Genomic DNA, 23,368 nt, shown 5'->3' on the forward strand with positions numbered 1-23,368 from the left:
ACACACTAACATAAACTGTTGCTAAACAGGAGGAGCTGGAAACAAAAATATTCTTTACCTTAAGTAGAACTCACTACACAACATATCATTCTCTTTCATGTATCCAGGTGCAATATTCAACGTGCTGCTGACAATGCACCGAAATATATTTAAGTATTAGCAGTAAGTACACACTATAGCAATTTGGAGTAATTAGGATAAAATTTCTTTTAAATTTTTGAAATATGCACACCATATCCTCATTTTTAATTCCATATTAATGCAATGTTTGGTATTAATTATTCCATAAATCTTGAGAGAGTAATCTTAATACTTCTACACAACCATTCACAAATGTGTCACAATGGCAATGGGCTCAGCATGTAATATCAGTAAAACAAATTACTTTACAAGTTTATTGATAAATAATTATAAATAAATAACATTAAGAAAATACTGTTTGTTTCAGTAATATAACTTATTAAACTAGTATCATCAACCCTGTAACCATTTCTGCAATCATTAGTGCTTTGGATAGTTTTAAATCTCATGATAAAAGTTGACATGTGGTCTACGTTACGTAAATTGTGACAAAATTACTGGATATCAATCTTCTACAAAATTCTATGAATTTTTTTATCTTCACCTTATACTGGTCACATGCTGCCCCAAAAAGAATATAAAGATATGTGTATATGCACTTACTTACACTAGCTTTTGAACTATCACTCTTTCTCCTGTTCCAGTACATACACACTTTCTCCCTCCCTCCCTCACAAAACACACACACACAAAAGCAGTGAAAGCCAGACTGGAATGCCCAACCCTTCCCTATCATATGCCTAAAATTAACAGGAGAAGAGAGCTTCTCTATAAGTGATTTAAAAAGATGGAACAGCACTGAGAGTCATTACACACAAAATGATTTATTAGAGTGATACACTAGTTTTATAGCTTTTCATTTTCACACATTGAAATGTCTGTTCTCATTACAGGAAAAACCAATGGAGTAAGTTGTGCAAAAAAAGACAAATTCTTTATAAAGGATGCCACTCTAAGTGAACAATTCTTTGTGTACAGGGACATAACATGACTCAAATAAAAACTGATCAAAAGATTCAGTTCACACAACTTTTTGAGAGTTCTTGGCGAAGTTAAAGAGGAATTATTTTGAAATTAAATGTTATGTAACCACCAGTTTGTGGAAACAAAGTTAAAAAGAGCACATAAGTTAAATGTTTTTAATAAAAACTAAAAAAAATATCATCATGTGACTGATCTGTTTCTTTGTCTCGCCAACAGTTTACTCATTGTAATGTTCTGTCCATGACCAATATGCTGTGCATTATAATCTGTTTCAGAGGCCCGCAGTTATTATCGCAGAGATTAATCTCTAACAGCCCAAATGCCTTGAGGTTCCTGTGAGCAAAGGTCACCTATTGAACACTCAATCACTTAAAGATGCTACAGAACAATCATGCATGTCTGTGATAGTACTCTCTACACAAAATAATTCTGACAAGAAGGTGATATACATCAATCCCCCCCTTCCCACCTGCATTTTCTAACTTTTGTTTTTCAAAGAAATTTCCATGGGTATTGGAACCATTCCTTAAATTTGTTTGGTGTGTTCCTCTTCTTCAAGGTTTCAATGTTCTTCAAATTGGAACGTAAAACTCCCATAACATCAGAATGTAAGTGACCGTATGGAAACATTTTTTGCCCTTTCCTATTGGAAAATAATTACACAGATGAAACAGAATGTCTACATTTTCCACACATCATTCTTATCTCCCACATATCTTTCATTATTTTGAATAGCACACAGCAAAAAGGTTCTGAAAACTAAATTGAATGTGCAACAAAGAGCTTGTGGACACAATATTTACTGATATCATCATTCTAGGGAGTCATTTCTCTACCCTCTTTAATGATTTTAGAGATATTTCTGTAGTTTGTTTGTGTTACTTCCAAGAAAATGGCATACCTTTTTTATACTTTTGTCAACACTACAATTACAATGAGTGTTTACAGATCTCCATATTACTCAGCTTATATGAATGTTGCCTCTATCCATCTTTTCATACTCTGGCCTCTTTCTGATAAGTCATCTAACAGTACATAGCCCTACACAATGGTTGCAGCAATGGGTACAATCTCACATCGTCCTTAGTAATTTCAGAGCATGGTTTATCTTTTGCAGTTCTGCCTCACAGTGCGAGAGCTTCTCTTCATTTGCTTTACGAACTTCTTCAGGAACTTTTATCTCATAATCTTCAGCTGACATGGCTTGATGCAGTTTAGTAACCTGTTGGTTCAGTGACTCCTCTTTTTTCTGTAATTTCTCAATTTCTCTGCTTGGATCAACTAGTCCCTGTAGAAGAATGAAATGTTGTAATTACAATGTTGATTCATAAATTAGTCACAGTCACAAAATAAAACTTCTCAAATTAGTCTGCACATTTATACAACCCAGTAATCAGCCAATTTACTGAATGGGAAACTGCGACTGTTAGAAACAAAAAACATTGTGAATCATGAACTAACTGTAAACATACATCAATGACCAACTAGTGTGAATTTTTTTTAGAAGCTAAAGATCTGAAAAGAGAAACAAAATGGAAACTATGAGAAAAGATAGCTATGAAGGTTGGCAAACATGTAAAACAGACTGAATGTTAATATTAAATGTTGCTTAAAATTTATACTACCAGTGCTAATGAAGCATCTGTGATACGCAAAAGGAGTATTCATATTTGATAACAATAAAAATACACAATCAACTTTCTATCTGCAAGTGTGTCTGCAACACAAGAGAACAAATTTCTAGTTTTCTGATTACATTTGTTTCAGTTTCAGGACTGGATAACATGTTGTTATGGACCAGTGTGAATAACAGATATGAAGTGTTCCTACCAGTAATTTCTTTTTTACATATATAAAAATTTCCTTCATAGACTATTTATACAACAATATACCTCAATGTGAAACTACACAGTTACATTCATACATTTTTTTAGCCAGGTCGTAAGATGAATAGAATGGTATAGGAGACTATAAGTGCTTGGTCATAACCACAAGGCAACATAGTATCTATGGCTGTGATTTGTAAGGAAACTTGTGTAACTGTTCACTATTCCAAGGAAGTTTCTGCAGTCTCACAAAATACTCTACTGTCAGCTTGCAGCTTTTCTAGAAACACACAGTATTTACAAAAGTTTTCATTTACTATGCCTCTGTCATAATACAGGGCGCATACATGGGGGGTGGGGGTGGGGTGGGGGGAGGGGGGTGGGGGGGGGGGGGGGAGGGAAACTGGATTTCCCGGTTAAAAATACACTTTCTCCTGGGTGAAAATACACTTTTTCCGTGTTAAGTGACAGTACACTCTTCCTCGGCACTGTAAAACTCATCAATCCTTTGAATGTTTATGGTTTTATATACTGACATAGAATTTCCCGGCACTTTAGAAAACGAAACTCGGGGGAAAAACACGTTTTGAAAGATCTTTGATGTGCAGCAACATGTATGCTGCATATTTTCGTACAACGAAGTTATAAATTTGAATTCCACCAAACACCCCATGTCACTTTCCGAAGCACTGAAATCGAGATTGCGATGTGCTTATGTAAGCAAGTCATAGCTCATGTCACGTGATCTCGCCAGCTGATGGCAGCATAGGACACTTGATGTAGTCAGCCAATAGCAAGATCACTCTTAAGTAGCGTGAACACACACATAATAAAAGTGAATGTCTTAAATTAATATAATAGCACACATTGGTATCAAAGATTAATAAGCTGGAAGAGAAGCTAAGCTTCCACATACAATGTTAATCTTTTTTACACGTGTTACACTTTAAGATACATCACACAAATGTGCCAGTAAAATTTTTAATAACGATATAACTGTCTGATCTTCTGGGCTTGAAATTCTTCTAAATGGTCGTCCTCAAGGAGTTGATTTTCAAATGAGAGTCAAATGCATTGTGATTTAAGAAATTCATCGTACATTCTCGCACATTGGTCAGAACCAAAATAGTATTAAGAATTTTGTACGTAATAGTTCTTCCCCTTGCCACACGGTTCAGTATGAAGTTAGTCATTGTTTTGAGAAAAACAGCAGGAATAAGGATAGTCCTTATAATAAAACTTATTCATCAACTTTCTCACTTACAATAGGCTATCTCAATGTTGAAGGTATGAGTGGAAAACATGTAGTTTTAAATGATTTTGGAAATGAGAATATGTTCGATTCATTGTGTTTGAGTGAGCACTAGTGTAAAAGTAATGAAATTTCTTTTCATGTATTAGATGATTTCCAGCTAGTTAATAGTTTCAGCAGAGAACAACATATTCATAGGGGTGTGTCAATTTATGTTAAGAAAAATTAAACAAACAGGAGTAGTAGATTAGATTTTGGCTTTGTGTGTACTCAGTTGCACTTGATCTTGAAAATTTAAAAATTGTCATTGTATCACTTTACAGTCCACCCAATGGTGATAAACTAATCTTTTTAGAAAGACTTGAGAATTTATTAAATTTTTTTCATGGACCCCAGTGGAGAAAGTATAGTATAGTGATTTGTGGTGACATAAATGCTGCATTTGATATAACGAAAGATACACACAGTGTAAATGAATTTAAATATCTGTTAAGACAACTTAATTTTAGTTTTACTAACTACAAACCTACAAGAGAGACTGCTTGTCTTGACAATATGCTTACAAATGTTGGTAGAGATTTAATATGTTCCGATGTAGCTGTTTTTGGCTTCTCAGATGATGATTCAGTTTGGGTAGAAATAACATGGCTTAATATGAAGTCTACAGAGCTCGAAGAGCCTAAAGTGGCCATAACAGGGCCAATAACACAGGACAAAATTTCAAATTTTACGGTTTCACTCAAGAATTATGGTTGGGAAGATTTGTTTAACAATAACAGTCATTGTTCTGCTAATATAATCTTTGATAGATTTTCTCATGCTTTTTTAACTATTTTTAAGACAAGCTTTCCTCAGTACAAATGTAAAGTCAATCCCATCACATGTAACACAAATAAGCATAGGCATAAGTATGCATGGTACACTTTTGAACCAGCCAATACGAAAAACAAATTGTTAATGTATTTAGATTTTTATAGGCTACACAAAACAATTGAGGATAAGTTAAGATACTTAATAGCTAGAAAGGATTATAAACATGCAATCAACGAGACTAAGAAACAACATAACTTATTTAGTACTGAGTCATCCAAAAATTAATGTAAGAGCGCATGGAGTGTAATAAACTCGGTGGACAAAAGCAAACAAAAAGAAGTTGTCGTCATATCACCAACTGAGTTTAATAACTTTCGTGTGCAATCTGTTAATGAAATTTGTGAAGGTATTGTTAGGCCTCAGGAAACTGCATCTGATATCTTTAAAAAATGTAATAACATAAGTTGTTCATTGAAAGATAATTTTTTTCCTCAGAGGTAACACCAGATATTGTTTTAAGTATTGTAACTAAGTTTAGGGCTTCTGATAGTGTAGATATATATAATCATTCTAGTAATATCTTGAAAAACATAGCCAGTTGTATAGTACTTCCTCTCACTTATTGTATAAATAAAAGTTTAAATGAAGGTGTATTTCCAGAGGTGTTAAAATTATCAAGAGTTGTGCTCATTTATAAGATGGGAGAGAAAAATTGCCATTCTAGTTATCGCCAGTTTCTTTGACACCATTTTTTATAAGGTTTTTGAATCCATAATCTGCTACCAGTTATGTTATTATTTGGAACATAACAACATTCTTTCTGCTGCACAATTTGGCTTTACGAAGGGCAAATCTACTGATTACGCTACTGATTCTTTGATAAAAAAGGTGCTTAGAGCTTATGAGGAGGAGAACTTTGCTCAGGCTACTTTTCGTGACCTTAGCAAAGCCTTCGACTGTGTAGAGCATAGTTCACTTCTCAACAAATTAGTTCATTATGGAATCATTAAAAATAATGTAGACAACGTATTTGAATCATTTCTTAATATCCATAAACAAATTGTGTGTATTGTGAACGAGAGATTGCAGATAGCTGACGTTAAGTGCGGTGTGCCACAAGGTTCACTTTTGGGACCTTTGTTATTCATTCTAATGATAAATGATTTGCATATACTCAATCCATCCTCTATGCTAATGATACTAATTTTTTCGATATTGATTCAGACTTTGATGCCTTTCAAACTATGACCAAAGACACACTATCGCAAGCAGCAATCTGGTTCCAAGCTAATGGATTTTTGCTCACTGAGAGTAAAACTCAGCAAACCGTATTTAGTTTAAGAGATCTGCCAGTAGAAGACTGTCTAGGTAGTGTTAAGTTTTTAGGTATTGTCACTGATAGTAAATTGTCTTGGGAGCCACACATTAAGTGTGTTAGTGCAAGGTTGTCTAGAGTGGCGTACTTGTTAAGAAATTTAAAAAATCATGTACCTTTGGTTTATGTACGAACAGCCTATTTTGTTTTTTTTCACAGTATCATATCCTATGGACTTTTATTTTGGGTTAATAGCACGCACATTCAGGCTATTTTAGTACAGCAGAGTCTCAATTATCCGATCTTCGGTTATCCGACCTTCTGTGTTATCCGACCCTTTCACCGCGCCGGCCGTGCACCAGCCGACGACAGGTCAGTGACTACTGTATTGTTTGTTGATACTCAGTTCACTGTCGCCGTCTGCTACTCCTCACTCCTCAGTGTTAACTCAGATCTGTCGTACAGTGGATGTGTTGCACTTTGTTTATTATAAAAATTTGTGGTGATGGCTTCAAAACAGAAAAAGGTGGTCATTTCAATGGAAGAAAAACTTACAGCTTTAAAAAGAATAGACAATGGTGAAACTTTATTAAAAGTGGCGCAAGATTATAACGTTGGGAAAACAACAGTTGGGGACTGGAAACGGAACCGCAATGAAATTGAGAAGCAGTGTTCTCAGTGAGCAGCCTCGGCTGTTTTGGAACATTGGAAAACCATGAAAAAAATGTGATTATGAAAAAGTAAGTGAAGCTTATTCCTATGGTTTACTCAACATAGAGATAAAGGTGTACCCATGTCGGGACCTATTTTGCGGGAAAAAGCCTTAAAGTTTTGTAACGAACTAAACGAAGGTGATCCTGATTTCACAGCTAGTGTAGGCTGGCTCGATAGATGGAAGAAAAGATATGGAATTTGGCAACTTAATGTCTGTGGTGAAAAGCTTTCAGCAAATTTTGAAGCTGTTCAATTGTTTATGAATAAACTTCACAACGTATTGGACAAAGAAAGCTTAACAGGCGATCAAATTTTTAACTGCGACGAGACTGGTCTCAATTACAAAATGTTACCGGAAAAAACATTAGTGTCAAAGGCCGAAAAGGCAGCACCAGGCTACAAACATAGCAAAGAAAGAGTGACAATTTTTGCATGCAGTAACGCCACAGCAAATCTGAAAATGAAACTGTCTATGATAGGTAAGCCAAAAAAACCAAGAGCATTTAAAAATATATCTAAAAATGCTGTACCAGTGAAATATTACAACCAAAAAAGTGCTTGGATGGGCTCAGACATTTTTAAAGAATGGTTTTTAAAGAGTTCGTGCCACAAACTTAAAAGTTTTCCAAAGCCAACAACTTGCCCCTCAAAGCACTGTTGCTTCTAGACAATGCCACTTGTCATCCTAATGAAGATGAACTTCAAGATCAAGATGTAAAGGCCATATTTTTGCCTCCAAATGTCACATCCTTATGTCAGCCTATGGACTAAGGGACCTTAGAGACGCTGAAGAGAAACTACCACAGAAACTTGCTTTCCTCTTTAATTAATGCTATGGACAAGGGAGAAGACATGCAAGAGCAGTTGCGCCGTATTAATTTGAAAGACGTAGCTTATGAAGTGGCCCAATCTTGGGAGTGTTGGAGCAAATACTACTGCAAAATCCTGGAAAATTTTGCTACAAAAAAATCAAGAAAATTCTCCAGATGATGAAAATCTACAGCAGCAGACCGAACCAGAAAATACTACCCTGCTTTCATTGTTACGAAAAGTTCCAGGATGTGCTGACACCACAGAAGATGACATAAATGAATGGATTGTCCAAGATGATGAATTTGAAGTGGCAGATGAAGAAATAATCAACATGGTAAATGAAAAAGAAGAAGACGAAGAAGCGGATGTAGTGGAGGAAAGTGCACCTAAGATTTCTCACAACAAAGGACACAAGGCCTTAGAAACTGCTTTAAAATATGTAGAGCAACTGGAGGAAACATAGTCTACCAAGGTCTTACTTCTTAAGAGACTACGTGATTTCGCGGCAAAAAAACGGCAAACGAAAGACAATTACTAACTTCTTCACACAGTAAATATCTATTCAGTCTAATTTGATTTGTATTGCATTAAATGTTTAACTCATTTGGCCTACTTTAGTTTAATTTTTTGTTTTTGTTTTGTTTTATTTTCCGTGTTATCCGACGTTCCTGCTTATCCAACCTTGCCACGGCTGGTTTAGGTTGGATAATCGAGACTCTACTGTACAAAAGAAAGTTATTAGGATTATTACAAACTCAGAAAATCGTGACCACTGCAGGCCATTGTTTCCTGACCTAAAAATATTAACTGTAATAAACTTAATACACTTACACTGTTCTCTATATCTAAAAACAAAGATGATGTGACTTACCGAACGAAAGCGCTGGCAGGTCGATAGACACACAAACAAACACAAACATACACACAAAATTCAAGCTTTCGCAACAAACTGTTGCCTCATCAGGAAAGAGCGAAGGAGAGGGAAAGACGAAAGGATGTGGGTTTTAAGGGAGAGGGTAAGGAGTCATTCCAATCCCGGGAGCGGAAAGACTTACCTTAGGGGGAAAAAAGGACAGGTATACACTCGCACACACACACATATCCATCCGCACATACACAGACACAATCAGACATTTGTAAAGGCAAAGAGTTTGGGCAGAGATGTCAGTCGGGCGGAAGTAAAGAGGCAAAGATGTTGTTGAAAGACAGGTGAGGTATGAGCGGCGGCAAATTGAAATTAGCGGAGATTGAGGCCTGGCGGATAACGAGAAGAGAGGATATACTGAAGGGCAAGTTCCCATCTCCGGAGTTCTGACGGGTTGGTGTTAGTGGGAAGTATCCAGATAACCCGGACGGTGTAACACTGTGCCAAGATGTGCTGGCCGTGCACCAAGGCATGTTTAGCCACAGGGTGATCCTCATTACCAACAAACACTGTCTGCCTGTGTCCATTCATGCGAATGGACAGTTTGTTGCTGGTCATTCCCACATAGAAAGCTTCACAGTGTAGGCATGTAGATGATTACAGATCATTTGTTGGGTGTTGCATTTTTCTTGCCAGTCAGTGTACTAATGCGAACTGGCAATTTATAAAATAATGAACATAAGCACAGAGCCTTTTATGTGCAGTAAAGTTTTCCACTGATAAGTGACACTTATGCCGTGCCCATCTGCAATGTTTGATAGCCTTGGCAATTCCCAGAGCTCACCATCGGGTTGGTTTCTGATGAAATGTTATTTAAAAAAAGGGGAATTTTTAACTCTTTTGCTTTTAGTATTGCGGCAGTTGTATCCTGTGGTATTTTGTCAACATTTCCTTGTGAGATAGCATCAGATGGTACAGAGGCAGAGACAGGATTCCCATCAGCTTCCTTTACAGCCTATTTGCTGGGCACCAAGTCAGCCAACACTATGGGAGAAACATATCAGAAAATGCATAGTCTCCTAGAGTTTGCTGTCTACCCTCCACTGGATTGAGAGGAGGAAGCTGAAGTTATAAATCAACGGCTTAAAATAGGATTGCATAGTGGGAGAAACATGCACCATACTGGATGGCCTACACTACGCAGTTTGCCCTACAGTAAAATTTTGAACATAAAGATGTCAAATGTGGAAACATACCAAATGTGATTTATCTGAAATTAGTGAGGAAAACGAAGTCTATAAAATGTGGAGGGAGAATCCCCAGGAATATATCACGGCCTTCTCTGATTCCATGGCATGGAGCTTACAGGTTTTGATTGCAGCATGCACAGGTTTCATGTCACACTTAAGAGAGTTTAAGTACAGTTCTGTAATCCTAAGCAGTTATGTACTGCCACTTATCCAATGTCTGCTTATGAAGTTCATTTCAGTAAAATATATTCTTATTGGTACTGTAATTTTCACAAATTTCTGTGTGAAATTATAGCATCAATATCAAAATGGCTTTCATCCACAAACTGCATCACAATTGAAGTACAGTTAACTTGTTTTGTAGTTTATTTTTGCCTCTAACAAAATAAACACAATGATACCTCTTGTTAAATACCAAAAATTTAACAAACTCTTTTTCAGAGGCTATTTTTCATTACTTCTATGTAAAAGTGGTAATAATAAGATAAATTAATATTAACAATGACTGTACCTTTAACATTAAGTGAACCTCGCATTGTCCAGATACAGTTAGAATTGCACAGCCAAGTGGAGGATTGTCACAAACTTCCACCTTGCTGCAGTACGCCAGAGTTGATATGGCAGATGAGTACTTCACAATAAGATTAGCCACATCTGATGATGAGCATACTATATAAACTGAAAAAAAAGTCAGGTTTTAACAACAGTTTTTTGATTTCACTTTTACTATTTTAAGTGTAAGCTCTGCTCTTCACTTAATAAATACAAGATACTTTTGTTTCACTAACAACTTATACGGAGATATTTGCTTTTACAATGAATGGTCTCAATATACAGTCATCTATCTGTCATACTTATGAATGCTCAGTAAATTCACTCTGCCATTCACTGGCACTGAAATGATCAGGAAAATTATTGTATCAAATATACATGTACTGCTTCCATTATTTAAGCAAAATCAACCTGTGACGTATTTCAGCTTCATTGGCAAAAAGTTAAAGTATTTATAAACACAAATTTTTCTCACAAAAAGCTTGGAACTTACATATTTTTCATGACATAAAAAGAAAATAATCAGTGTTGACAATCCTCTAGTTCAAACATAATTCATACTGAAAAATCACATTTTAAATGTCTGAATATGAACTTCGTAGCACTGACCTGCAACAAACACGTATTAGAAAAAAAGTATGAGAGGGAAGAATGTCTTAACCCTATAACACATTTACCTTGCTTCTTAATGGCACATTTGCAGTGAATTACAAAACAAAAAATTACATCTGAAGAAGCCGTTGATAATGCAGTAACAGTAAATAGCAGTCCTACAACAGCTCAAGTAGATTATATGTAAGAGGATTATCACAAGGTACACACGTAAGCAGGTCTAAGTATACTAAGTCTAATGGTTCACTAACTTAATGATGTATTTGTATAGCTAAATGAATGGATCTGAACAATTAACAGTTCATATGGATAATTTACATAGGTATACATCTTGTTTCTAAACATGTCTTTCCAAAATAATGTATGAGATGCACCCCAAAACGGCCTTCTAAAACGTTGGTAAAGCTGAAGTATTGAATAAGAATTAATTGATTTTTGTCACATTACTCTGAAACCACTGTTTGTAATCACTTGTTGTGGCACCTGATGTGTCCTCCAGAAAATATTGAACACAGCCATTCATAGGAAAGTGCTGAGCTGTCTAGTAGTCAGGTATTAACTGAATTAAGGCAGCCTCCGAAAGAGGGTGCACAAGGCAAAATCTATTTTATGCTTTGCCTTGTGTCACACAAATAGTTCCAAAGCTGAAATCAATTAGCCAAATATGGAAATAAGCTGACAAGTCTCCACTCGAGACAGTATCCACACAATAGCTCAAGACAGCACATCAGTACTCAACTACAGTCACCACAAAGAAGAGCCAAACTGGATACTCTAGAAGTAATTGTAGTAGTTGTTCACTGGATTCACAACTAGGCCAAAGTTAAAGATGGCTCTGTGCATGTCAACACTGAACTACGGCCATGCACCATCTTCATATTGCTGCAGATATTGAAAGGAAAAAGGTCGAACTAAACCATTCACACCCTGTCCATACTCACTGATCACCAAGATCTAGGTTGAAATCCAGAAGTAGCTTCCTTAGTTCAACATCAACACTAACAATGTCTCCATGTGCTGCCAGAGAACAACTGTGGGCAGCTACTTTCAAACCTACTGAGTGTCTACCATCTGAAGGTACCCTAGATTCATCCAGCTGGAGAACCCTGAGTAGGCTAAGATCTGTTTTTGGTAAATCCAGGGACAAATTTGTCAAATAGGGACTTTCCAGAGGACCGACACAATGTGAATGCAGAGGAGATAAGCAATGGATCACCCTCTGCCACTGTCTATGCTGCCCTGAGTCTTGCAATGACGAAGAGCCGATGAAAGCTGAAAGTAGTGCAGTTGCTGTTGTTCAGCACTGCAAAAAGAAAATTTACATAATTAACTAAATAAACTACATAAATTGTAAATTATGTGAATGGTATCCCTTAATACTGTACAGTCATGTGATGTAGAGTTCTGTACAGCTTCTGGTTCAACTGAACCTCTGACGAGACTGTATAATTGCTGCATGCAAACAAGCCATCTCAATACAGAAACTAATTTTGGGGATAGAGTAGTTTTCTTCCTGTCACATTTATATATTTAATGCCAAGTATATTTGGTGAATGCAACAATGACCTTCTCCTCAGAAACATATCAGTTTTGTGAAACTTTGTTAGAACTGGAATATTATCAAGTTTTACTTCTTATGAGCCTAGTCTCTGTATAGTTTTTAGTATTTTTATTATGGCTTATAATCCTTAAAGTACCCTATAAGACTGTCACAACTTTAATGAATTCAGTTTCTCTCTCTAAATGTAAACACAGTCTTGCATAGTGCACATGGCCAATTTACTTCTGTAACTGGTACAAAGACAAAACACCTTTAAGCTTCTACATAACCACCATGTAATTTAAGCAATTACAATATTGCTTATCCAGTTTAGTAGAAGGAGAAATAAAAAAGAGAAACCCTCAAATGGAACAATGCGGCTATTAAAGGAAAAGAGAGGGTTTCAAGAAAACAGCTATTCAGAGAAATTCCATTTTTGAGAGGGTACAACCAAAATTTGGCAAGAATCACAAATGTTTTTAGAGTGTGAAACTGACTAAAAAAGTAAGATATTACATCTTATCACTTAAGATGACAGAGCAACTAACACTAGAAAGAGAATTAAATAAGCAATTGAAGATTTGTGTAGATGTTTGAATAGCTTAGTAGATGAATCAGAAACATAAAACATTAATAATGAAAATAATGATATTCTGCAAGAAATGCCACATAAGCTACAGAAAGCTGTTTGAGATATGATGTGAGGAAAGCCTCCAGGGAATGATAGTGTTTCAAAAGAAACAACAAGAGCTGGAAGCAAAGTACTACAAAAGAAATTTTTAAAACTAATGACATAAGTCTACTGAAGAAAATTATTTCCCAAAAGAGTACTGTAATTTTTCTATTTCACAAGAAAGAAGGCAGATAATAATAATAAAAAAAACCCTATAAATGTAAAAGTGAGCTGCCCACAATATACAAGATCTTGACCAAAAGTATCAAAAACGGCGTGGGAAAAACAATGGATTTTAGTTCAGCATAAAAAAATTACCCAGCATTGGATGTCAAATGGTTGTTGTTGTTGATGTTGATGATGATGATGATGATGATGATGATAACAACAACTTAAGTCCCTCTTAATAAAATTTTGTTTCTGGGTTTTCAGCCAGCTAGCCTATCTCAAACATAATTGGCATGTGTATGAACAAATGGTAATTATTGGGAGCAAAATCAGCACTGCAGAGTAGGTGGTTAAAATTGTTCCATATTGAGGGGCAGCACAACTTTCCCAGTAGAAAAATGGGATGCAAACTAGACTATTGCATACTTCAACAAAGAAATGGCATAATTTCTTCACCGTGACTGTGCTTCTAGGTAACTGTTATTTAACAACAGTACATCAGCGAAGCATTACACTTTTTGTTGCATAGCTGAAAGTATGTGTCATTTGTTACAGATATATAAAACTGAGCATGATTTTCAGCTCCCCTTCTCTTTTTTTTTTTTTTTTTTTTTTTTTTTTTTTTTTTTTTTTTTTTTTTTTTTTTTTTTTTACATTAATGTGCCTCTCAAGAACTCTGGAACACCTATCTCATGCATACGCATGTTAAAAATGACATACAATCAATCAGATATGCTGTTTGCATCACTGTTAAGTGCTGTACTTTATTGACAACCTGCCTGCATATTTGGACTTGACTGACACCAGATACTTCAAGACACCTGCAACATCACAGCTCCAATTAGGCAGCATAAAAACTGTCTCCTGACAGACAGAAACCAGAATACTGTTCATGAGGCCCACTTATTCAGGTGACCAACAGATTCCAATACAGCATTAAGTCAGCTGCATGTCAGTGTTCTCCAAGGACATTGATCAGGATCCAATTAAGTGGCTGATAGAATTTCATTAAAATGCTAAATACAACACGTGGAATGACTTGATGTGTCTGGCAAAAGTCTAATTTTACTGTGTGCACTGCCCAGCAGTGGTATGAGAATAAAGAAGAGAAACTCGACAGAGAGGCAAATTCAAGGCTGAAACGAAAAAGACTGGTGACAATAAGCAGCATGTATACTTAGTGGTTGAACACTTGAAGAACAACTCCCTGTGTCATGGGGAAATGACACAGTCTTACAATAGAGAATGTTTTGGACCCAACCCACATTGTGAATCCAAATATGAAAAAGTCAATTAAATTAAAACCGTGTGCCTGACCGAGACTCGAACTCGGGACCTTTGCCTTTCGCGGGCAATTGCTCTACCAATTGAGCTACCAAAGCACAACTCACGCCCGGTACCCACAGCTTTACTTCTGCCAGTATCTCATCTCCTACCTTCCAAACTTTACAGAAGCTCTCCTGCGAACCTTGCAGAACTAGCACTCCTGAAAGAAAGGATACTGCGGAGACATGGCTTAGCCACAGCCTGGGGGATGTTTCCAGAATGAGATTTTCACTCTGCAGCGGAGTGTGCGCTGACATGAAACTTCCTGGCGGATTAAAACTTGCCTGCGAAAGGCAAAGGTCCCGAGTTCGAGTCTCGGTCGGGCACACAGTTTTAATCTGCTAGGAAGTTTCATATCAGCGAACACTCCGCTGCAGAGAGAAAATCTTATTCTGAAGTCAATTAAATCTCACATCTGAGATGTTAGTAACAGAAGACATGTACCCAGTCCTGTTAAAGTGGGAATTTCATCAAGAGGTGCCGATACACCAAAGAAATGCAACAGAAAGAGTGTCAGCTGAAAGAAGTATGACTGAGTCTAAATGTAGTCCCTTGGCAGTTGTAGAAGATGCCATGACCTCACTTCTCTCATACATCTGGTATAAGAGAAGAGATACAACAGTTTATGGCAGCCAGGAATGTTGGACAGAGTCCCCATGAGATAGCTGAAAGACGTATGGCTGAGTCTGAATATAGTCTCTATGGCAGTTGTAGAAGATGCCATGACCTCACTTCTCTCATACATCAGGTATAAGAGAAGAGATTCAAAAGTTTATGGCAGCCAGGAACGTTAGACAGAGTCCACATGAGATAGCTGCCATGAATATCAACCTCATATATCAAGGGGTGTGTTGCATCCATGGTCAAGGGATTGATGTTGTTGTTGTGTTTGTTGTTGTTGTTGTGGTCTTCAGTCCTGAGACTGGTTTGATGCAGCTCTCCATGTTACTCTATCCTGTGCAAGCTTCTTCATCTCCCAGTACCTACTGCAACCTACATCCTTCTGAATCTGTTTAGTGTATTCATCTCTTGGTCTCCCTCTACGATTTTTACCCTCCACGCTGCCCTCCAATACTAAATTGGTGATCCCTCAATGTCTCAGAACATGTCCTACCAACCGATCCCTTCTTCTAGTCAAGTTATGCCACAAACTCCTCTTCTCCCCAATTCTATTCAATACCTCCTCATTAGTTATGTGATCTACCCATCTAATCTTCAACATTCTTCTGTAGCACCACATTTTGAAATCTTCTATTCTCTTCTTGTCTAAACTATCTATTGTCCACATTTCACTTCCATACATGGCTACACTCCATACAAATACTTTCAGAAAGGACTTCCTGACATGTAAATCTATACTCGAAGTTAACAAATTTTTCTTCTTCAGAAACGCTTTCCTTGCCATTGCCAGTCTACATTTTATATCCCCTCTACTTCGACCATCATCAGTTATTTTGATCCCCATGTACCAAAACTCCTTTACTACTTTAAGTGTCTCATTTCCTATTTTAATTCCCTCAGCATCAACCGAGTTAACTCGACTACATTCCATTATCCTTGTTTTGCTTTTCTTGATGTTCATCTTATACCCTCCTTTCAAGACACTGTCCATTCTGTTCAGCTGCTCTTTCAAGTCCTTTGCTGTCTCTGACAGAATTACAATGTCATCGGCGAACCTCAAAGTTTTTATTTCTTCTCCATGGATTTTAATACCTACTCCGAACTTTTCTCTTGTTTCCTTTATTGCTTGCTCAATATACAGATTGAATAACATTGGGGATAGGCTACAACCCTGTCTCACTCCCTTCCCAACCACTGCTTCCCTTTCATACCCCTCGACTCTTATAACTGCCATCTGCTTTCTGTACAAATTGTAAATAGCTTTTCACTCCCTGTATTTTACACCTGCCATCTTCAGAATTTGAAAGAGAGTATTCCAATCAACATTGTCAAAAGGTTTCTCTAAGTCTACAAATGCTAGAAACGTATGTTTGCCTTTCCTTAATCTGTCTTCTAAGATAAGTCGTAGGGTCAGTATTGCCTCACGTGTTCCAACATTTCTACGGAATCCAAACTGACCTTCCCCGAGGTCGGCTTCTACCAGTTTTTCCATTCGTCTGTAAAGAATTCGCTTAGTATTTTGCAGCTGTGACTTATTAAATTGATAGTTCGGTAATTTTCACATCTGCCAACACCTGCTTTCTTTGAGATTGGAATTATTATATTCTTCTTGAAGTCTGAGGGAATTTCGCCTGTCTCATACATCTTGCTCACCAGATGGTAGAGTTTTCTCAGGACTGGCTCTCCCAAGGCTGTCAGCAGTTCTAATGGAATGTTGTCTACTCCGGGGGCCTTGTTTTGACTCGGGTCTTTCAGTGCTCTGTCAAACTCTTCACACAGTATCATATCTCCCATTTCATCTTCATCTATATCCTCTTCCATTTCCGTAATATTGTCCTCAAGTACATCGCCCTTGTATAGACCCTCTATATACTCCTTCCACCTTTCTGCTTTCCCTTCTTTGCTTAGAACTGGATTTCCATCAAAGCTCTTGATATTCATGCAAGTGGTTCTCCTTTCACCAAAGGTCTCTTTAATTTTCCTGTAGGCAGTATCTATCTTACCCCTAGTGATAGACAACTCTACATCCTTACATTTGTCCTCTAGCCATTCCTGCTTAGCCATTTTGCACTTCCTGCCAACATCATTTTTGAGACGTTTGTATTCCTTTTTGCCTGCTTCGCTTACTGCATTTTTGTATTTTCTCCTTTCATCAATTAAATTCAGTATCTCTTCTGTTACCCAAGGATTTCTACTAGCCCTCATCTTTTTACCTACTTGATCCTCTGCTGCCTTCACTATTTCATTCCTCAAAGCTACCCATTCTTCTTTTACTGTATTTCTTTCCCCCATTCCTGTCAATTGTTCTCTTATGCTCTCCCTGAAACTCTGTACAACCTCTGGTTCTTTCAGTTTGTCCAGGTCCCATCTCCCTAAATTCCCACCTTTTTGCAGTTTCTTCAGTTTTAATCTACAGTTCATAACCAATAGATTGTGGTCAGAGTCCACATCTGCCCCTGGAAATGTCTTACAATTTAAAACCTGGTTCCTAAATCTCTGTCTTACCATTATATAATCTGATACCTTTTAGTATCTCCAGGGTTCTTCCATGTATACAACCTTCTTTCATGATGCTTAAACCAAGGTCTAGGGGTAGCGTATTTGAATAATAATCAAAAAATCATAGGTATAGGGCACTCTCTTGCCACTGGGGTTGGAAACTGCCCTGAAGTTGGTAGAATCAGCAATGATCATTGGGATGAGGATATAGAGGGCAATGAAAGCCAGTGCATTAAAAACACACAATTTGTATCCATAGGACATGTGGCTTGTAATTGAAAAAGTGTCATGATGATATCCCCTGTGGCAAAGATTCTGGAATAGCCCCTCATTCAGATCCCCGGGAGGGGACTGCCAAGGAGGAGGTGACCATCAGAAAAAGACTGAATAGTCAACGAAAGAATAATGCTCTACGAGTCAGAACTTTGAATGGGGTAGGGAAGCTAGAAAATCGGAAAAAGGAAATGCAAAAACTCAATCTAAATATAGTGGGGGTCAGTGAAGTGAAGTGGAAGAAGCCAAGGATTTCTGGTCAGATGAGTAAAGGATGATATCAACAGCAGCAGAAAGTGGTACAAAAGGAGTAAGATTCGATACGAATAGGAAGGTAAGGCAGAGAGTGAGTTACTGTGAACGGTTCAGTGACAGGATTGTTCTCATCAGAACTGACAGCAAACCAACACCAACTATCAACAATGAAATCAACAATGATAGTAGAGAGAGAGAGAGAGAGAGAGAGAGAGAGAGAGAGAGAGAGAGAGAGAGAGAGAGAGAGAGATAATAAAAGGATACTGAATGGTAACGCAGTATGTAAAGGGAGAGAAAAATCTAACAGTCATGGGGACTGGAATCTGGAATGCAGTTGTAGGTGAAAGAGTAGAAGAAAGGGTTACAGGGGAATATCGGCTTGAAAATAAGAATGAGAGAGGAGAAAGACTAATTTAGTTCTGTAATAAATTTCAGCTAGTAACAGTGAATACTCTGTTCAAGAATCACAAGAGGAGGTGGTATACTTGGAAAAGGCTGGGTGATAATGGAAGATTTCAGTTAGATTAAATCATGGTCAGACAGAGATTCCAAAATCAGACACTGGATTGTACGGCATAACCAGGAGCTGACATAGATTCAGATCACAATATAGTAATGACATAGAATAGGGTGAATTTTAAGAGATTAGTCAGGAAGAATCAATATGCAAAGAAGTGGGTTACAGCAGTGCTAAGGAATAAAGATATATGCTTGGAGTTCTCTAAGGCTCTAGACATTGCAGTAAGGAGTAGCTCAGTAGGTAGTACCGATGAAGAGGAATGGACGTCTGTAAAATAGGCAATCCCAGAAGTTGGGAAGAAAAACACAGATACAAAGAAGACAACTGCAAAGAAATCATGGTTGAGACAAAAAATACTTCAGCTGATCGATGAAAGTCGGAAGTACAAAAATATTGAGGGAAATTTAGGAATACAGAAACACAAATTGCTGAGGAATGAAATAAATATGAAATGCAGGGAAGACAAAATGGATGTGTGAAAAAATGTGAAGAAATCGAAAAGAAATGACTGCCAGAAGGACTGTCTCAGCATATAGGAAAGTCAAAACAACCTTTGGTGGAATTAAAGGCAAGGGTGATAACATTAAGAGTGCAATGAGAATTTCGCTGTTAAATGCAGAGGGGAGAGCAGATAGGCGGAAAGAGTACAAAGAAGCCTCTATGAGGGGGAAGATTTGTCTGACGTGATAAAAGAGGAAACAGGAGTCGATTTTGAAGAGATAGGAGATCCAGTATTAGAATCACAATTTAAAAAAGCTTTGGAAAACTTAGATCAAATAAGGCGCAAGGGATAGGTGACATTCCTTCAGAAATTCTAAAGCCATTGGAGGAAGTGGTAACAAAGCTATTCATGTTGGTGTATAGAATGTAAAAGTCTGGCACTATACCATCTGACTTTGGAAAAATATCATCCACACAATTCCGAAGACTGCAAGAGCTGACAACTGCAAAAATTATCACACAATCAGCTTATCAGCTCATGCACCCAAGTTGCTGACAAGAATAATATACAGAAGAATGGAAAAGAAAATAGATTATATGTTGGATGATGATCAGTTTGGTTTTAGGAAAGGTAAAGGCACCAGAGAGGCAACTCTGACATTGCAGCTGATAATGGAAGCAATACTATATTGTTGACCTGGAAAAAGTGTTCGACAACGTCAAATGGTGCAAAATGTTCAAAATTTAGGGGTAATCTGAAGGAAGAGAGGGATAATATACAACATGTATACAAGCCAAGAGGGAATAATACGAGTAGAAGACCAAGAATGAAGTGCTTGGGTTAAAAAGGGAGTAAGACAGGGATGTGGTCTTTCGCCTCTACTGTTCAATCTCTACATCAAAGAAGTAATGACGGAAATAAAAAAAGGTTGAGGAGTGGAATTAAAATTCAAGGTAAAAGAATTTTGATGATATGCTTCGATGATGACACTGCCATCCTGAGTGGAAGTGGAGAATTATATGATGTGCTGAATGGAATGAACAGTCTAATGAATATGAATTGATGGTAAATTGAAGAAAGATGAAAAAAATGAGAAGTGAGAACAGCAAGAAACTTAACATCAGACTGATGACCTCAAATGCTAAGTCCCATAGTGCTCAGAGCCATTTGAACTTAACATCAGGATTGAGTGTCCCAAATTAGATGAAGTTAAGGAATTCTACTACCTTGGCAGCAAAATAACCAATGATGGACGGAGCAAGGAGAACATCAAAAGCAGACCAGCACTGGCAAAAAGGGCACTCCTGACCAAGAGAAGTCTACTAGTATCAAACATATGCCTTAATTTAAGGAATAAATTTCTGAGAATGTACGTTTGGATCACGTATGGTAGTGAAACATGGACTGTGGGAAAACCGAAACAGAAGAGAATCGAAGCATTTCAGATGTGGTGCTACAGACAAAGGTTGAAAATTAGGTGGACTGAAAATGTCAGGAATAAGGAAGTTTTGTACATAATCGGAGAGGAAAGGAATATGTGGAGTACACTGACAAGAAGAAGAGACTGGATAATAGGACAATACGTTAAGACATGAGGGAGCTGTAGAGGGAGACAGAGGTTGGAATACACCCAGTAAATAATTGAGGATGTAGGTTGCAAGTGTTGGTCTGAGATAAAAGAGGTTGGCACAGGAGAGGAATTCGTGGATATCAAGTGGTAACAGAGAATGTTGAAGAAGAATTGTATCGATCTTTAACACCAATCTCTGCCACCAACTGAACATGCCATGAAGAATTAACTTAATGAACTCTGATTAGACCTCCATAGGTACTCAATCAATCACATGTTTGTCAAACACATTGTGTTTGACCTGTCTGAAAGAAATTTTGACTGATGAACAATTTGACAAGCAAGTTTGACAATTTATGCATGTGACTGGCAAACAACAGTCAGTTGCTTTCTTGAGATATCTGGCAATTGCAGTTTTGAAGATTTAAAGTTTGTATTCTGCTTTGCAACTTGTACACTGCCCACTAGTGTCAAAATACTTCTTGACACGATACAAATAGTGAGACAACTTCTTCAAAAGTGAGGTTAAATTTGAAGACTTAGTTGGCGTATCTACATGCTTCATTGAAAAACCTGTGGATATCAAATAGCAAATTTAATGAACAAGGCTGACCGTTTATAGGTGCCTTTATGCTGCAGCTGTCAAATGACAATCCAGCATTTAACCAATGCAGATACAACCAACTGCACTACCAGCCAGATATAATGCTCCACAGATGAATATTCATTTGGATGATGGAGGACAACATTGTGTTATTTTTCTACTGTGGATGTCCTGGACATGTATACTACTGGAGAGCAAGCAGATGAGTGCGCGACAATTATTACGCTGCTGTAGGCATTCCTCATCACTGCACAAAGGTACCACCTCTTTGTCTAGTCGATGAATACAGGAAAACTAAGCAAGTCAATCATCTATGGAGATGCAAGTGCCAAAGATAAAAATCCTCTGTTGACAACAGTTTCCAAGATTTTAGAAAATCTAATCAATGTCATCATCGACAGTCAAGCTACTGGGGCACCAGATGATTCAGGGGCTTTTTTTTTGTGTAATGTTGTATGCTTATCATCGCCAAGGAAAGTGACTGCACTGATGGGCATAAATGGGAAATATGTCCAGCCGACAGGAAAGTGTACAGTAAGAATAACTAGCAATAGGAGAAGTTATAACGTTATTCTTGAATGGAACTTCTTGTACACATCAGAAGCAGTCATAATCTATGGAAAACAGAGCTCCAGATTGATAAATGTTATTCAGACAAGGAAACATAATGAAGATTGCTCTTGGCAGTTGTTTGGCACTGAAGACATTGCTGTTCCACCATCACCAACAATATGAGCTCCAGCCATCAATCTAAATGCTCAGTTAGACTGCAAGTGGTCAAGGAGAACTTTGGATTACTGATTATCAAGAGCAGCCACAATTCAGCCCTAAAGGTATGAACGTAGGAACAGCTGAACCAGTCCAGGACGATCAGTTCAGTGCTACTGACAAAGAATTGTGGTGCACTGCAACTAGAGGCAATACTGGGAAGGAAGCCACTGTCAATAGACTCTAGCTTGATTGGTGAAAAATGTCAGTGGTGTTACCCATTCTGTGCCAATTTTCAGATGATTTCTAATCCAGAGAGGAGGAAAGATAGACAATATAGCCCATGGTAAAAGACAATATCAACACTGTGGACCATTCACCAATTAGCCAGCGCTCGTATAAGGCGCTACTGGCTGAACGATACATAAATTGGGTGGAAACGGAGAAGATGCTGCAAGGTAGTACTGAATCTTCAGAGTCCTTGGTCCTCTTCCATGGTCCTTGAGAAGGAGGGGGCCAGTGGATAACATTTCTACACTGACTACTGATGACTAAATAAAACCACAGAAAAAAAGTCTACCCATTGTAGTGTAGTGATGACACACTACACTGTTTGAAAGGAGCAAAGAATTTTTCAATGATGGATGCGCAGACAAGCTACTTGCAAATCGATGTTAACCGGGAGAAGACTGCCTTAATAGCACTCGACAATCTCTATTACTCCAAAGTTATGCCATTTGAACTATGTAATGCTCCAGCCACCTTCAAGTGTATTATGGACAACCTGCTTCAACATTGTCTGGATCACACTGTCGTTTTTTCAAAGACATCTAAAGAACATCTAAGCTGCTTTGACAACCACAATGAAGGTGTGTTCAGACAGTAGGCCTCCACCTGAATCCGAAAAAGTGCATCTTTGTTGCCCAAGAAATAAAAATGTTGGTATCTATTTAAGGATGACTGAATCCTTCCCAATCCAGAATAAACACAAGCAGTCATATTTATAACGTGAGAAATTTCCTCAAAATGTGCTCGTACTCCTGCGATTCGTACCCCTGCAATTCATCAAGGACTTTTATAGTAAAGCACATC

At 37.5% G+C, this 23,368-nt stretch overlaps 1 protein-coding gene across 1 annotated transcript in view; it reads right to left on the reverse strand.

Moving 5' to 3' along the window:
* Nucleotides 1-239: 239 nt before the first annotated feature.
* LOC124612550 (valine--tRNA ligase) overlaps nt 240-23,368 on the reverse strand; it is a 208,721-nt gene continuing 185,592 nt past the window's right edge. Inside the window, exons 17-18 of the mRNA XM_047140825.1 lie at nt 10,425-10,591; nt 240-2,353 (exon numbers count right to left, since the gene is read on the reverse strand). Coding sequence (XP_046996781.1) covers nt 2,138-2,353; nt 10,425-10,591 — 383 coding nt within the window. The 3' untranslated portion in view covers nt 240-2,137. The remainder of the gene's footprint in view (nt 2,354-10,424; nt 10,592-23,368) is intronic.

Source organism: Schistocerca americana, chromosome 4 (assembly GCF_021461395.2).
Source record: "Schistocerca americana isolate TAMUIC-IGC-003095 chromosome 4, iqSchAmer2.1, whole genome shotgun sequence".
Taxonomy (NCBI): Eukaryota; Metazoa; Arthropoda; class Insecta; order Orthoptera; family Acrididae; genus Schistocerca; species Schistocerca americana.